At 48.0% G+C, this 17,532-nt stretch overlaps 1 protein-coding gene across 6 annotated transcripts in view; it reads left to right on the forward strand.

Annotated features, from left to right (window-relative positions):
* RTEL1 (regulator of telomere elongation helicase 1) overlaps positions 1–17,532 on the forward strand; it is a 119,761-nt gene that overhangs the window by 55,067 nt on the left and 47,162 nt on the right. For all 6 annotated transcript variants that reach the window (XM_074970368.1, XM_074970370.1, XM_074970365.1 and 3 more), the window contains 3 exons: positions 2,977–3,054; positions 9,496–9,573; positions 10,594–10,737. In XM_074970368.1, coding sequence (XP_074826469.1) covers positions 2,977–3,054; positions 9,496–9,573; positions 10,594–10,737 — 300 coding nt within the window. The remainder of the gene's footprint in view (positions 1–2,976; positions 3,055–9,495; positions 9,574–10,593; positions 10,738–17,532) is intronic.

Consider the following 17,532-nt stretch of genomic DNA (forward strand, 5'->3'; position numbering starts at 1 on the left):
TGAATGCAGAGGGGACAAAAGACAGGCTGCATGGCAACCTTAATTCTGGGATTTCCTAACTTCTGAGTGCTTGACAACATTAATGTTTTTTATGTATCATATGAACAGAATGTTTATAACTGTGGGTCCGGGCTCCCAAATCTGAATTGGACTCAGTATGTGTATATGTAGTATGATGTTTGCACTTCCTTGAACAATCATTTTTTTTCTGAAAAAATATTCAAAATAAGACACTAAATTATATGATGAACTTACTTGTTTGACCTTAAATGAGATGACTGTTCTTGTTGCTTCCATGCCACTTGGAGATAGTGCCCTCGTGGCCTAGACAGGTGAGGTACTCAGCTCTACTTCATCTCTCCTTGGTAATGCCTCTCTGCCTTCCCAGGGAGGCTCTTCTGTCTCACAGCTCTGGTACCTTCTCAACCTTTCATCTCTGAACTTGCAGGCTTGGCTTCTTGATTGTTCCCAGGCATGGAGTTAAACTGCTTGGCCAATGTTCAGAACCTACTATTCATAACACTTACCTCAGAAGTGGAAAAGCTTCCATTCCTGGTATTCTCATCACTCTTTGAAAGCCTCAGAAGCTCCATTCTTAAGGATCCTAGATGACCTGATTCTCAGACCTTGTGTCTTTAAGTCCATGAGCTCAGTTAGAATACACCTGGCTGCTGTTACAGCCTTCCTTTTACCTATAGAAGAGGTTTTAGTCTTTGCCCATCCAACCATGACCAGATACCTTACAAGTTTATAAATTATTTCCCCCTGTCCAGAGCCCATCTCCTCCATGGGACCATAATCTGATTCTCAATGCCTTGAGGTAGCGCCTCCCCCCCACATTTGAGCCCATGACTACCTGTCCTCTCTTCCACTTCTCCCTTGAAATTTCCTTTCTGATAGCTGTCACCTCAGCCAGAAGAATGGGAGAACTTGGGGTGCTCATGGCAGACCCACCATACGCTGCCTTCTACTGTGACAGAATGACACTGTGCCCCCATCCTCTATTCTTCCCTAAAGTCTTGTTAGAATTTCATATCAACTAAGAGATTTGTTTATTGGTATTTTTTCTGAAGCCTCAGATCTCCAAAGAGGAAGTTAGTCTCCTCACACTAGCTATCAGGAGGGCCCTCACCTCTGCCTCGAGAGGACCAAGACTTTTAGGGCCTCTGCCAGACTCTTTGACTTCTATGTTGAAAGGAGGAAGGGACAGCCAGATTCCACTCAGACTGTTGAAGCGGGTTTCAGGTTGTATCTTGACCTGCTATGAAGCTGCTGGGATACATTCCCTTCACAGAGTGACAACCCGCTCCAGCAGGTCTCAGAACACTTCTGGAGTCCTTCTGAAGGATGTCCCTGTAACATAAATCTGCAGGGCTGCAACCTGGTCCTGGTTCACACAGTCACCAGACATTATGCTATGATATCTGCATCCATGGCTGATGTTACCTTTGGTGACTCGGTCCCCCAAACTGCCTTGGATTTGCCGCCTCAGCACCTGCCTCCATGTTAAGATACTGCTTGTGAGTCGAAGAAGGAGAGGTTATTTACCTGTAAAGTAACTTGAAGTCTTCGAGTTGTTTTGTCATTATGGGTACTCCACCTACTATCTTCCTTCTCCTCTGCTGTGGAGTCTTCCAGCCTTTGTAGTTGAGAAGGAACTGGAGTGGCAGCAGATCCGCATCTCCTTATAAGCCCTTTCCTGAGAGCAGATGCTGCTGCTCTACACAGTCCTCAGGCTTGTCTTGTGTCAAGTACACTCTTTATTTGCTTAATTGATTAAGGTGAAGTTTCTAAAGCATGCATATCATCTCAATTAGCTCCTCATTACCAGTGACTTTAGTGGAAACAGAGTTAAACGAATATTGGGGCATTAAGGAAAATCTCACCATTTGCTTAAATAAGCATTATACAGGCTGGAGGAAAGTTTTGGACCATCGTCCTCTTGATAAATGAGCCAAAAGCTAAACAGCTTTTCTTCAGAAGGGACCACTTGAGGCATGCTGAGGCTTAGGAGGGGAGAGCTACAACTTCTTTAGTTTCCATTATAGGGTGACCAGATGTCCAAATTTTATGGGGACAGTCTGGTTATTTGGGTCTTTTTCTTATATAGGCTCCTATGTCACTCCCCACCTCCTGTCCCGATTTTTCACACTTGCTGTCTGGTCACCCTATTCCCTTAGCTTTCTGCAGTACTTTTCCTAGACTAAATCACTGACTCACTTTCCTCTTGTTCATTGTTGGTATCCTTAATATGGAGGTGACTCCTGGATGACGAGAAGCTGAGTTTTGGTTGGATTCTAATCCATTTGGCGGTTTTCTGAGACAGACATACCAAAGGGTGGTAATACTTCCTAACTGGCTTGTTTTAAAAAAAGTTGATAGTAAATAGTTAAATCCTTGATACTAAACTCCCAGTTGGATTATTATTTTATTTTTAATTATAATAAATTTGTTGTAGTTTGTATCTTTCCTTGGTTGCTGTTGCTCACATCCCCTGTCTTTGTTTCTGGCTGAAGTCAGGGACATTTTTCTAATGTGAGTTGTGTTTCCCAGCAGAAGCCGTGGTAGGACATTTGCCTAGGTAACGGTTGCTCCCCTTCTAAGGTACCAGTGTGGGGCAGTGGTGAGGAGCAGGGAAACAGATTTTCAGTGCAGATTACAGGAGGAGTATCCAGGAGGCAGATGTTGGGCGCCAAGGGTCTGCAAGTTGGAAGGAAGGAGGTGACCTCACTGCTGGCATGGCTTCTGAAAAGATGCACAAAGCATGGAGAAAGTATCCTGGCCATTCTGTCAAAACTGCCCATGTTGGAACTGCTGCCTGGACCCAGCTCATTTCCTTACCATTGGAAGCTGCATGCCCCTGCCTCCAACTCTGGCTGGCAAGAAAGGAATAGGTGATGGGGAGCATGTAGTTACCACCACCTGTGGCTTCCTTTCCCATATGTACTTCTGACTTATTTGCTCTCTGTTTAATAGGAGCATGACTTTGCTAAAAGAATAGAAGAAGTGAAGCCGATGTTTGTGGAACCAAGGAATAAAGGAACCTTCACAGAGGTTGGTCATTTGTGTTGTCTGTCTCATTTAATAAGTTCTCCTTTTTATGCTTAAATACTTCTCCAAAGATATGTTTGCAGCAGTGACTACAGAACTGCATGCTGTTGGGTTAAAACCAAGAGAGCTATAAGTGCTCTTGAAATACAGGTCTTCCCTTCTCCTTTCTGCCTTCCCTCATGCTCCATTCTCTTGACGAGGTGCACTGAACACTAAGGATATGTCTATACACTATGAAATTAGGTCAAATTTATAGAAATCGATTTTTTAGGAAGCGATTTTATATAGTCGATTGTGTGTGTCCCCACTAAGCGCATTAAGTCAGCGGCGTGTGTCCACAGTACCGTGGCTAGCGTCGATTTTTGGAGCGTTGCACTGTGGGTAGCTATCCCACAGTTCCCGCAGTCTCCGCTGCCCATTGGAATTCTGGGTTAAGCTCCCAATGCTTAATGGGGCAAAAACATTGTCGCGGGTGGTTTTGGGTACATGTCGTCAGTTGCCCCTCCCTCCGTGAAAGCAACAGCAGACAATCGCTTCGCGCCTTTTTTCCGTGCAGACGCCATACTGCTTTCAGCAGACAGTGCAGTAGGACTGCTAACCATCGTCATCAAACCACCGCTTCTGCTGCCACTCTGCTCTCCTGCTCTTGTCTCAATAGCAAATTTCTCCATGTTAGCTGTCATGGGCTCCTGCTTCCGCTGCCACTCTGCTCTCCTGAATCCACCTCGCAGGTCGTCAGCCACCGCTTCCGCTGCAACTCTGCTCTCCTGCAGACGCCATACCACGGCAAGCATGCAGCCCGCTCAGATCACCGTAGCAGTTATGAGCATAGTAAACACCTCGCGCGTTATCCTGCAGTATGTTCAGAACTAGAACCTGCAAAACCAGGCGAGGAGGCGATGGCAGCACGGGATGAGATTGATGAGGACATGGACACAGATTTCTCTCAAAGCACGGGCCCTGGCAATTTGGACATCCTGGTGGCAATGGGGCAGGCTCATGTAGTGGAACGCTGATTCTGGGCCCGGGAAACAAGCACAGACTGGTGGGACCGCAGAGTGTTGCAGGTCTGGGATGATTCCTAGTGGCTGCGAAACTTTCGCATGAGTAAGGGCACTTTCATGGAACTTTGTGACTTGCTTTCCCCTGCCCTGAAGCGCAAGAATACCAAGATGAGAGCAGCCCTCACAAATGAGTGACGATAGCCCTCTGGAAGTTTGCAATGCCAGACAGCTACCAGTCAGTCGGGAATCAATTTGGAGTGGGCAAATCTACTGTGGGGGCTGCTGTGATCCAAGTAGCCAACGCAATCACTGAGCGGCTGCTATCAAAGGTAGTGACTCTGGGAAATGTGCAGGTCATAGTGGATGGGTTTGCTGCAATGGGGTTCCCTAACTGTGGTGGGGCAATAAACGGAACGCATATCTCTATCTTGAGACCGGACCACCCTGGCAGCCAGTACATAAACCGAAAGGGGTACTTTTCAATGGTGCTGCAAGCACTGGTGGATCACAAGGGACGTTTCACCAAAATCAACGTGGGATGGCCGGGAAAGGTGCATGACACTCGCATCTTCAGGAACTCTGGTCTGTTTGAACAGCTGCAGGAAGGGACTTACTTTCCAGACCAGAAAATAACCTTTGGGGATGTTGAAATGCCTGTAGTTATCCTTGGGGACTCAGCCTACCCCTTAATTCCATGGCTCATGAAGCCATACACAGGCAGCCTGGACAGTAGTCAGGAGCTGTTCAACTATAGGCTGAACAAGTGCAGAATGGTGGTAGTATGTGCATTTGGACATTTAAAAGCGCGCTGGTGCAGTTAACTGACTCGGTTAGACCTCAGTGAAACCAAAATATTCCCATTGTTATTACTGCTTGCTGTGTACTCCCTGATATCTGTGAGAGTAAGGGGGAAACGTTTATAGCAGGGTGGGAGGTTTAGGCAAATCACCTGGCCGCTGATTACGTGCAGCCAGATACCAGGGCCATTAGAAGAGCACAGCAGGGCGCGCTGCGCATCAGCAAAGCTTTGAAAACCAGTTTCATGACTGGCCGGGCTACAGTGTGACAGTTCTGTTTGTTTCTCCTTGATGAAAACCTGCCCCCTTGGTTCACTCTACTTCCCTGTAAGCCAACCGCCCTCCCCCTTTCGATCACCGCCTGCAGAGACAATAAAGTTGTTGTTGTTTCAAATTCATGCATTCTTTATTAATTCGTCACACAAATAGGGGGATAACTGCCAAGGTAGCCTGGGAGGGGTGGAGGCAGAGGGAAGCACCGCGTGGGGTAGGGGAGGAGGGAAGGACAAGGCCACACTGCACTTCAAAACTTATTGAATGCCAGCCTTCTGTTGCTTGGGCAGTCCTCTGGGGTGGAGTGGTTGGGTGCCTGGAGGGGCCCCCCCTGCATTCTTGGGTGTCTGGGTGAGGAGGCTATGGAACTTGGGGAGGAGGGCGGGCGGTTACACAGCGGATGCAGCGGTGGTCTGTGCTCATGCTGCCTTTCCTGCAGCTCAACCGTACGCCGGAGCATATCAGTTTGATCCTCCAGTAGCCTTAGCATTGCCTCCTGCCTCCTATCATCTTGCTCCCACCACCTCTCCTCGCAGTCATTTTCTGCTTTCCTGGACTCTGCAATTGTCTGCCTCCACGCATTCTGCTGAGCTCTTTCAGTGCAGTAGGACTGCATGAGCTCAGAGAACATTTTATCGCGAGTGTGGGTTTTTTTGCCACCTTATCTGCGCTAGCCTCTGGGACAGAGATGATAGGGGGAGTGTTGAAACATTTGCAGCTGCAGGAGGAAAAAAGGGAGAGTAGTATTTAAAAAGACACATTTTAGAGAACAATGGGTAGACTCTTTCACGGTGAATGGTTTCAAACAGCAGCGCCCTCCTTTCCCATACCAAGCACCCTTTGGGTTAGCCATTTAAAAGGAGGGGCTGTGGTTTTCGGGTTAACGTGCAGCACAAACCCAAATACCCCCCCCCCCGCCCCAGTTCTCTGGGATGATCACCCCTCCACCCACCGCGTGACTAGTATCAGGGAAGATCTCTGCCAGCCAAACGCGAACAGCTTAATGTGAATAGGGCCCCCCACCACCGCATGGCTAAAAGCGGGGATGATTTCTTTTCAGCCACAGGCAAACAGCCCAGCAGGAATGGCCACCTCTGAATGTCCCCTTAATAAAATTCCCCTATTTCAACAAGGTGACCATGAATGATATCACTCTCCTGAGGATAACTCAGAGAGATAAAGAACGGATGTTGCTTGAGTGCCAGCAAACATCGGGACCATACGCTGCCATGCTTTATGCAATGATTCCAGACTACATGCTCCTGGCCTGGCATGGTAAAGTGTCCTACCATGGAGGACGGAATAAGGCTGCCCTCCCCAGAAACCTTTTGCAAAGGCTTTGGGAGTACATCCAGGAGAGCTTCACTGAGATATCCCTGGAGGATTTCTGCTCCATCCCCAGACGCGTTAACAGACTTTTCCAGTAGCTGTACTGGCTGCGAATGCATCCCAAGTCTTCAGGAAAAATTAATCATTAAACACGCTTGCTTTTAAACCACGTATTTTATTTACAAAGATACACTCACCAGAGATGCCTTCTCTACCTTCAAGGTCCGGAAGCCCATCTTGGGAGGGTATTGGCTCCAGGGTGATAAACAGTTCCTGGCTGTCGGAGAGAACGGTTTCATCCTCCTCCTCATTATCATCTTCCTCGTCCCCAAAATCCTCATCCCAGTTGCGTGAGACTCCCCCCTTGCAGGAGTCCACGTACAGGGGTGGGGGTAGTGGTAGGGGCACCACCTAGAATTGCATGTAGCTCATCATAGAAGTGGCATGTCTGGGGTTCTGAGCCGGAGTGGCCGTTTGCCTGTTTGGTTTTTTGGTAGCCTTGCCTGAGCTCCTTAATTTTCACATGGTACTGCTGCGGGTCCCTGTTATAGCCCCTGTCCTTCATGCCCTAGGAGATTTTTTCAAATATTTTGGCATTTCGTCTTTTGGAACGGAGTTCTAATAGCACGGATTCGTCTCCCCATACAGCGATCAGATCCAGTACCTCCCATCCGGTCCATGCTGGAGCTCTTTTGCGATTCTGGGACTGCATGGTCACGCCATGCTGGCCAAACAGGAAATGAAATTCAAAAGTTCCCGGTGTTTTTCCTGTGTACCTGGCTAGTGCATCTGAGTTGAAAGTGCTGTCCAGAGCGGTCACAATGGAGCACTCTAGGATAGCTCCCGGAGGCCAATACCGTCGAACTGTGTCCACACTACCCCAAATTCGACCTTGTGATATCGATTTCAGTGGTAATCCCCTCGTCGGGGAGGAGTACAGAAATAAATTTGAAGAGCCCTTTAAGTCGACAAAAATGGCTTCATCGTGTGGACCACGTGCAGGGTTAAATCAGTCTAACGCTGCTAAATTCAACCTAAACTCATAGTGTAGACCAATGCTAATATAGTCATGGTTTGAAATCTGCCTGTGCTCCGGATATTGGTACCACGTGCTTAGACATAGGGTGACCAGATGTCCCGTTTTGGGGACTTTTTCTTATATAGGCACCTATTACCCCACACCCCCGTGATGTTTTTTCACAGTTGCTATCTGGTCACCCTACTTAGACACAATGGTGAAGGATAGCGTAGAAAAGCTTAGCTCAGTCTGTCAGTGCAGCAGTCAGCATTGGAAATCCAGCTCTTGGATATTCTGCAGGCCATTTCCCTCCAACTTGTTGCAGTTTGTTTTTGATTATGAAAATTTTCACGGTAACATAGAAGTGTGTTTTTTTTATTCAGAATGCTTTTATCTTGTCTGGGCATCACTAACTTTTGCCCAGGACCTCAATTATGGTAATCAGGGGCGCCGTCAGGGTCTGCCTTTGTGGAAGCAACTCAACTGGAACATCACACCAATGGCATATTCCTTTTTTTCGACACCAGTATTGAACCCAGTAATTCCCAGGGGGCTTGGTTTGGGTGTAAAGGGGCTCTGAAGTGTATCCTTCCATTGGAATCTTTAAAAAAAAAAAATTAAAAAATTTAAAAACCTGATGCGTTTCCAAGGCGCGCGCGGACACACGCAAGTGGGGATGGTTTAGAAGCAACCAAAGAAAGAAGGCAATGAACTCTAGTAGAGGGAAGAGAAACTTCTACCACTCCTCAGTATAAATACTACTGTGTGTCTGTCTCTCACCTTGGCACAGCTTTGTTTAGTGTTTCTTGGGACTGCATTGCTGGAAGATACTGGTATTCAATAGTTGTAAGGGAAGAGGAGGCCAACTGTACAGCTGTTACAATCATGGGCTGGCCATTTGTCAAGAGGGGAAAGAGAGGACAACTTCCTTGTTACGTGGACTCCCTTGGCTGATGGTGTACAATATTGTTTACTGTTTAAATTGTTTATTGAAAAGAAACAATTACAAAATTAGATGGAAGTGACCTAATTTAGAAACTAGATTACCGATAAGTATTCCTCTGCTAAAAAGATAACAAAAGTTTTTAATACCAGCAGTTTAACGTGTAGAGGAAAGAACATGTTAGTAATCCAGGAAGTTGCTAGGTACAGTTTGTACCAATTTTCACTGAATCATTGCCTCTTCTGAGGCAATAAGCCTGCAACATGTTAAAGGAAGTTTCTGACTAAAATTATTGTTACACTTTTCCATCACTGTCATAAATCCACCTCCTTGAAAGGTGGTAGCTAGGTCAAAAGAAGAATTCTTGTATCAACCTAGCTTTGTCTACAGCGGGGATTAGGTTGACCTCACTATGTCACACAGGGTGTGAAATTTTTCACAGCTCCGAGTGATGTGGCTAAGTCAACGTAAGTTTTAGTTGTTTAGGCCTTGGTGGCAACAGACTTATTTTTCTGTACCTAGTGAAATTCTTAAAATATAATTCTTCATATTTACAGATATTGTTGCAGTTCTGGCATGTGCTGCTTGCATCATAAATAGTTTATAGGAAGCAAAATTAAAGTTTTAAATTAATATCCTTCTAGTTTCCTAATTTGTTGAAATTCCTCACACTTTCCCCACCTTTTTCTGTTCTACTGAATTCCAGCCTCTTCTCCTTGACAATGATTAGAGTAAATGATAACCTCAAATTGCTTTGTTTTGTTTTCCTCTTTTGCCAATGTGGAGTCATAAGAGTACTGCATAATAAGTTCTTTGTTTTCCCTTCAGAGATAGGTGACATCACAATGTTATGTCTGTCAGAAGATCTGTGGGATTCTTTGTAATAAGGGGCTTTGGGAAAGCAAATATTTCTAACATCCATAGTTGTACTCCAGTAAGGAAACTGACACTAAGCCTAGTTAACTACATCTTGAGTCTTAGTATGTGAGTCAAACTTGTTATGATGTACAAGTTTGTTTGGTGTGTGTGTAAAGGAGGTGGTTTTCCCTCTTCCTCTTACCTAACCTGTTTGTCTTGTAGATCATGGATGCATATTATGATAAGATTGTCTGTCCCAAGTCTAGTGGAGCTACTTTCTTGGCAGTATGTCGGGGAAAGGTAATGTAGAACAGAGTTTGTCATTCTTGAGAGCAAGCTGCTTTTTGCATTGAGTTTGGAAGACTGTAGCTCTTCCAGATACACAAACACACACATTTCTCTTTGCTAAAAGTAGTATCTATAAATAATCACATATATAAAAAAGCCCTAGTGAAATAAAGGAGCAAATGCAGAATGCATAGTTTTTCCAACTCTATTTTAAGTGCACAGGTCTGTCATTCATGGTTTTACTGGTGATACGTGCATGATCTCAAAGGGGAACAGCTTCATAATTTCCTACATTTTCTTTTGGTTGCTCACAGAAGAGCTGTATTACTGTGTGAGAAGGACTGTATTAGACAAGACTTGACAAATGTTTCTGTCAGCCTAACGTTATAAAGAAACAACTGTCTGAAATGTTGTTCAATTTCAAAAGACAAGCTACAGTCAGTTCAAACCCAGTGCCTGCCCTGGAGCCCTTCTGCCAGTTTTGGTGGTTTTACAGTCATATTTTCCTATTTTTAGAAGTGAATTTGATCCTCTTGAAATGGTTGTATTTGTTTTGAATGTTGAGGGAGGTCTTATTATATTGCATTTTGTTATACAGTTCCCCAGAAGAGGAGCACACTTTTCGTAAATAGATGTTGTTATTAATGGTCATCCTCTGGTGTATGGACAGTTCAGAAAGTTCAGGCATGAAATGCATAATCAGTAATGGGTGTGCTGGCAACACAGCCTGGAAATCAGGAAGATGGTTGAAATGCTTAGTACCTCAGAAACCGTAGAAATAGGAGAGAAGCAGAGAAACCTCTCCTTACACCCTTTGGCTGATGTGTTACTCGGTCAAGGCCTGATAGTAGGAAACCACTGGGATTAAAGCCCTGGCAATAAAAGTAAGGAATCCAGTTCAAACTGTTTCCACTACTCTCAGACTACAATTGTTAGATGTGTAATTTTAAGGCAGAGAGGCCACAACCCCTGAACTGCTCTGAAATGTCACTTAATTCCCTGTTAGTGATTGAAAACACTGTTCATCTTCAGGCCAGCGAAGGCTTGGACTTTGCAGACATGAACGGACGAGGTGTTGTTATCACTGGGCTTCCATTTCCCCCTCGCATGGAACCAAGAGTCGTTTTAAAGATGCAATTCCTGGATGAAATGAAAAGACAAGGTTCAGGGGCACAGGTAAGATTGGGGAGCTTTTCGCAATTTTTTTTGGCCAGTCCATTGTCTCATAGTTTCTCTCTCCAGCATATGGCTTTTCTTCCCATCTCTGTGGGGCCACAGTAAGCAAACCTTCTCTATCAAACCATACAAATTTGACATCCCTCTCCCACCCCCCACCTCCTGCTGGGTTGTGCTGAAATTTTAAAATCTTCAAGAGATTGCACGTGTCTGTTTCATTTCAAATGTGTGTGCACCTGGTGCACAGGATGCACACGCACCTGAAGTACAAAGAACATTTGTAACACATCTCAAAGAACAGCAGTGACAGTTCAGGTTAGTAATCGGTTTTTCCACTTCTGATTACTGTGGTGGTTCTTCGAGTGCTTGTTCACGTCAGTTCCAATCAGGTGTGCGCATACTGCATGCATGGTTGTCGGAAAGTTTTTCCCGTAGCAGCTTGCATCAGGTCAGCTGTGGAGTCCCCTGGAGTGGTACTTTCATGGCACTCAATATATGACCCTGCTGACCCGACCCGACCCCCCTTCAGTTCCCTTAGCTTTCTTCTTTAGTCTGTAGTTCAGTGTAAATTTTAGTTACTAGTTCATTTTAATTTCCTGTACATAGTGTATATAATAGTTTGGGTTAGTGTGCAGGGTTCTCCCCTATCCCTTACCTTCCCTCGGCTCTGGGGCAGGCCTCGGGGCCAAGGGCTTAAACCTTGCGGGACTTGCAGGAAGCCCATGACAATGGGTGACCCCTGGGACACATGCCTGAAGTGTCTGGGGGAAGAACACCAAACAGACAGGTGCAAAATCTGCAGGTCTTTCTGCACTAGGACAAAGAAGGAGCGGGATTTCTGGCTGAAACAACTTCTCATGGAGTCCGCTCTCTGTCCGCAGCTCGCCACAGAGTGCCGGGATCTGACACTAAGCATGTCGGTGCGGAGTGCCCCAGCCTCGGTGCGTGACACGGCACTGAGGAAAGACTCTGACTCGAGACCCTCAGCACTGGCGGTCCCCAGCACCAGAAGTGGCGCAGTCAGCCAGGCACCGCTCGCACTCACAAGTGCCGCATAGGTGGCACAAGAAGATGGACAGGGGTTGTTGCCCAGGGCCGAAGGTAGTGCCAGGCGGAACAGCAGTGCATCACACCAAGGAGCACGCAGCACCCATGTACCAGGAGTCGGTGCCGCTGACTTCGGTTCCCCGGAGGGGACTGTTGAGTCCAGTGCGCAGCGACTCCCTGGACAGACAGTGTCAGGTGGAGGAGTTGGAGTCTCCCTCCATCCCAGTCACTTTTGAAGCCACCAGGGACCTAATAGCAATGACGGCCCCTCAACTTCTGGCTATCAGGGACAAGCCTCTGTGGCACCGCATCCAGCACCATCTAGAGGCAAGCTGGCCATGATGCAGCAATCACCTTCTGTGACATGGCACCGTTCACCTCGGCACTGCTCAGGTTCACCATCGTTGAGGCACCGTTCCCCAGCTCGGGACCCCATGCATGGGTCCCCGGCACCGGCGGAGCAGCACCGTTCCTCTGCTCGGCACCACTCGACGCCGCTGTGGTTGTGATGATCTAGATCAGTGTTGTCTGACTCGGATGGGGACTCTTTTTACTCATGCCGCACCAGGCATAGGTCGAATCGGCACAGAAGTGAGGCACCAGCAGCATAGCCTCCACATTGGCAGCCGCAGCTTCAGTGACCATTCTGGACTCCCTGGGCTTATCACCACGCCCAGGGCTCATTTTTCTGTGGCTTTTGCTCGGTAGTCTCTGAAACCCAAGCACCACAGCCATATAAAAATTGCCCAGCATCTCAGGGATCGGAATGGACGCCAGGACAGGACCCACAGTCCATCCAGGACGTCATCGAAGCTTCCGCGACTACATTCAGCGCAGAGTCCACAGGCGCTGACCAGGGGGATGCTAGAGAGCTGGATGATCAGGAGAACCCAGTACTGCCTCTAGCCTCCTCATCCTCATCCCCAGATGAGGCGATTGTGGGGACTTCGGCCTTGGGACATCCCCTGATAGATCACCGTGCACACCAGGACCTCTTGCACAGAATCGCTTGCAACAAGGGATTGCAGGCGGAAGAGGTTATCTAACCAGAGGACCCCATGGTCGATAGCTTGATGCCAGAGGGTCCCTCCAGGGAAGTTCTGCCCCTGATAAAAACTATACAGAGCCATATCAAAACGCTGTGGTGACCCTGGTATCGATCCCGCCTATGGTGAGGGGCGTGGAGTGCAAGTACTTTGTCCCATCCAAGGGATATGGGTACTTGTTCTCACACCACAGCCCTCCTCCCTAGTAGTGACTGTGGTCAATGAGAAGGAGAGGCAGGGCCAACAAGGACCGACTCCAAAATCCAAGGAGTCTAAAAGATTAGACCTTTTGGGTAGGAAGGTCTACTCAACGGGGGCCCTGCAGCAGAGGATAGCTAATCAACAAGCTATCCTCAATAGATGGAACTTCAACTTGTGGGCCTCCATGTTGAAGTTTAAGGAACCTACTTTATCAGACTCCAGAACTGAATTCATGGCCATTATTGACAAAGGGAGAGTGGTGGCACGAACCTCCCTTGATGCGGCGGACTCTCCCCCCCGCACCTTCTCATCAGGTTTAGCCATGAGAAGGGGTTCATGGCTGCAGGCATCTGGGCTGCCCTCTGAAGTGCAGCAAACCCTTCAGGACCTGCTGTTTGAGGGCACAGGATTATTCTCAGAGCAGACAGACTCCAAGCTGCACAGCCTGAAGGACTCCTGGGTGACCATGAAGTTCCTGGGTATGCATACTCCTGCTACCCAGCGTAAACACTTCAAACCACAGCCTCAACAGCAGTGTTCCTACCCTCCTCAAAGACAGGGCTTCTATAGAAGGAGGGGTAAGAATGGCAGGCACAGACTGTTGCACCTCCCCATCAGGGCCAGAGCCCAGCCAAATCTTCGTCCGGCTCAAACCAGGCCTTTTGAAGGGACGCCCGGGGATGGCGTACCCACCGCTACACCGGATCCTTCCCAGTGCTTCCTGAATCAGCTATCCCAGTTCTACGGTGCCTGGTCCCAAATAACATTAGACTCCTGGGTCCTTCTCATGGTAGAGGTGAGATATTCTCTCCAATTTTGCTCCTCCCCTCCCTCCCACCCCACTTCCCTGTCCCTCTTCAGGGACCCTTCTCATGAGCAATTCCTTATCCAGGAGGTGCAGTCACTCCTCGCCATGGAGGCAGTGGACGAGGTTCCTCAGGAGCTAAGGGGGAGGGGATTCTACTCCTGTTATTTCCTAATCCCCAAAGCAAATGGGGGTCTCAGACCCATTTTAGACCTGCAAGGACTCAACCAGTTCTTGGTCAAGCTGAAGCTCCACATGGTCTCCCTGAGCACGATCATCCCCTCCTTGGATCCGGGAGACTGGTACACCGCCCTCGACATGAAGGACACGTATTTTCACATATCCATTCGGCCTGTTCACAGACCATTCCTGCCATTTGTGGTCAACCACAAACATTATCAGTTCACGGTCCTCCCATTCCGCCTATTGACAGCCTCCCAGGTCTCCACCATATCACTGATCACAGCCTTTCTTCGCAGGAGGCAGGTTCAGGTATATCCCCACTTTGATGACTGGCTGTTACGAGGGCGTTCCAGGGAGCAGGTGGAGTCTCAAGTCTGACTAGTCAGAGCTACTGTCGAGAGGCTGGGACTCCTCCTCAACGTGAACAAGTCAACCTTGTCACCGACCCAAAGAATAGAATTCATCTGGGTGGTGCTGGACTCGGTACAAGCAAGGGCAATCCTCTGAGGCCTGATTCCAAGTGATGACAGACATCCAAAGCCTCAGGCGATACCTCACCACGACAGCAAGGGGATGCATGAGTCTCCTTGGCAGCCTGAACTTACGTGGTCAGACATGCCAGACTGAGGCTCAGACCACTCCAAGCGTGGCTCACTTCAACTGTCACCCAACACTAGACAGCCTAGTCTCAGTGGTGTCAGTGCCAGATCACGTACTCAAGTCCCTCTGTCGGTGGCTTGACCCTCGGACAGTCTGCAAAGGAGTTCCCTTCAACAGTCCACAGCCCTCTCGGTCTCTAGTAACAGATGAGTCAGCTCTGGGTTGGTGCGCTCACCTGGGAGATCTCCAAACACAGGATCTATGGTCGCAGGACGAGCTCTCACTCCCTATCAGTATCAAGGAACTCAGAGCAGTGCGGCTAGCCTGCCACACCTTCCTGTCCCAACTACAAGGCCCAGTGCGTGGCAGTGATGACTGTTAACACCACTGCCATGTTCTACATCAACAGACAGGGTGGAGCTTGTTCCTCCCCCCTATGCTGGGAAGCCCTCCAGCTATGGGAGTTCTGCATAGCCCACTGCATTCACTTGGAGGTGTCCTATCTCCCGGAGTGCAGAACAAACTATCGGATCACCTCAGCAGATCGTTCCGCCACCGCGAGTGATCCATCCATTCGGATGTCATGCATTCCATCTTCCAAAGATGGGGGTTTCCCCAGGTTGCTCTTTTGGCCACCCAGAGCAACAGAAAGTGCCCAATGTTCTGCTCCTTCCAGAAACACAAACTGGGTTCCATCTTGGAAGCGTTCCTGCTACCCTGGGGAGAATGCCTCATGTATGCCTTTCCGTTGGGTTCCACTTGTGCACAAAGTTCTGTCAAGATCCCCAGAGACAAGGCGAAGGTAATCCTCCTGGCCCCAGTGTGGCCCTGCCAACACTGGTACAACACATGTCTGCAGCTGTCAGCTGACACCCCAATCGTGTTACCACTTTGCCCTGATCTGATCACACAGGACCACGGTCGCCTTCGCCACCCAGACCTCCAGTCCCTCCATCTCACAACTTGGAAGCTTCATGGTTAAACCCAATGGCGCTCTGGTGCTTGGAATCTGTAAAGAAGGTTTTTCTCGGCAGCAGAAAACCATCTACCAGGGCCACTTACCTAGCTAAATGGAAAAGGTTCACTTGCTGATGTGCCCAGCATCGCACACCTCCACTCCAGACACCTATACCACTTGTCCTGGAGTACCTCTTGTACCTGAAACACCAGGGCCTGACAGGATCATCCATCAGGGTGCACCTCGCTGCTATCTCTGCCTTCCACCCAGGAGACTTTGGGTGTTCCATGTTCGCCAACCCCATGGTTGGGCGTTTCCTCAAGGGCCTGGAAAGATTATATCCACAGGCTCGACAACCTGTCCCTGCATGGGACCTTCATCTGGCCCTCGCAAGACTAATGGTGGCCCCCTTTCTAATGGCTGGTGACTTGTTCCCTTCTATATTTGTCATCGAAGGTGGCATTCCTGGTTGCCATTACATCAGCTAGGAGGGTGTCCAAGTTAAAAGCACTAACCTCCGACCCACCCTACATGGTCTTCTACAAGGACAAGGTTCAACTCAAGCCTCACCCAGCCTTCCTTCCCAAGGTGGTGTCCCAATTTCATAGTAGCCAAGACATTTTTCTACCAGTCTTTTATCCCAAATCTCATACTGGTATGGGAGCAGAGGCTTCACTCACTGGATGTCTGGCGTGCACTAGCATTCTACATCGAGCACACTAAGCCTTTTAGGAAATCGAACCAATTATTTGTGGCAGTGGCAGACCAGATGAAAGGGCTCCTGGTCTCTTCCCAAGGCATTTCTTCCTGGATCACAGACTGCATCCACACATGCTACGAACTGGCTCAGGTCCCAGCCCTGGCTATTACGGCACACTCCACAAGGGTGCAAGCCTTGTCAGCTGCTTTCCTGGCCCAGATCCCCATTCAGGAGATCTGCAGAGCTGCAACCTGGTCATCGGTGGATACGTTTACCACTCACTATGCTATCACACAGCATGCCAGAGATGATGCAGCATTTGGCAGAGCGGTGCTCCAGTTAACAATTCCTTAGCTCTGACCCTATCTCTAGGGGAGAGCTTGGGAGTCACCTGATTGGAATCGAGGTGAACAAGCACTCAAAGAAAAAACGGTTACTCACATTCTCGTAACTGTTCATCGAGATGTGGTGTTCACATCCATTCCAGTACCCACCCTCCTTACCCTCTGCTGGAGTAGCCGGCAAGAAGGAACTGAAGGGTGGTCGGGTCGGCAGGGTCGTATATTGAGTGCTACTCCGGGGGCTCCACAGCTGACCCGACGAGAGCTGTTAAGGGAATATCTTTCCAACGACATGCACATGGCGCGCACACACCTGATGGGAATGGACATGAACAACACATCTCGAAGAACAACAGTTCCAAGAAGGTGAGTAATCCTTTGTTATAATCAAACACAGGCCATACATTTTTTTGAACACAGTTGCAGTCAAAATAGCTTGAATGCATGGTAACCATTTATCTTTCAAAGGGAATATTTGGCCCGAAAGGAAATTGGTCAGGACGTATAAACCATGGGTGTGGTGGGCTCTGTTTGGCAGCCTTTCAGGTTTGAGTACAAATACTCTGTAATTTTTCTTTATCATCTTGCAGGGTAGCTGTTGGCTATTTAATAACATGGTAAGTGCATTGTAGGACCCGGGCTATAAGCCCTAATTCGGTGGCTAAACAGCAGAATTATTTATTAATAATTAGGTCAGGGTTCCATAGCAATGAGTAGTGCCTCAGTTTAGTCGGAAGTGATTGCTTTAGCAGAGTCTTGCACTTGACTCTCACCTTTTAGAGATACATTTATAGCATGTATTGGAGACTGAGACAAGTAGCCCCTGCATTGAGAATATATTTTACCTACAGTAACTCCTCACTTAACGTCATCACAGTTAGTGTTGTTACATCGCTGATCTATTAGGGAACATG

This window comes from Natator depressus, chromosome 13, assembly GCF_965152275.1.
Source record: "Natator depressus isolate rNatDep1 chromosome 13, rNatDep2.hap1, whole genome shotgun sequence".
Classification (NCBI taxonomy): domain Eukaryota; kingdom Metazoa; phylum Chordata; order Testudines; family Cheloniidae; genus Natator; species Natator depressus.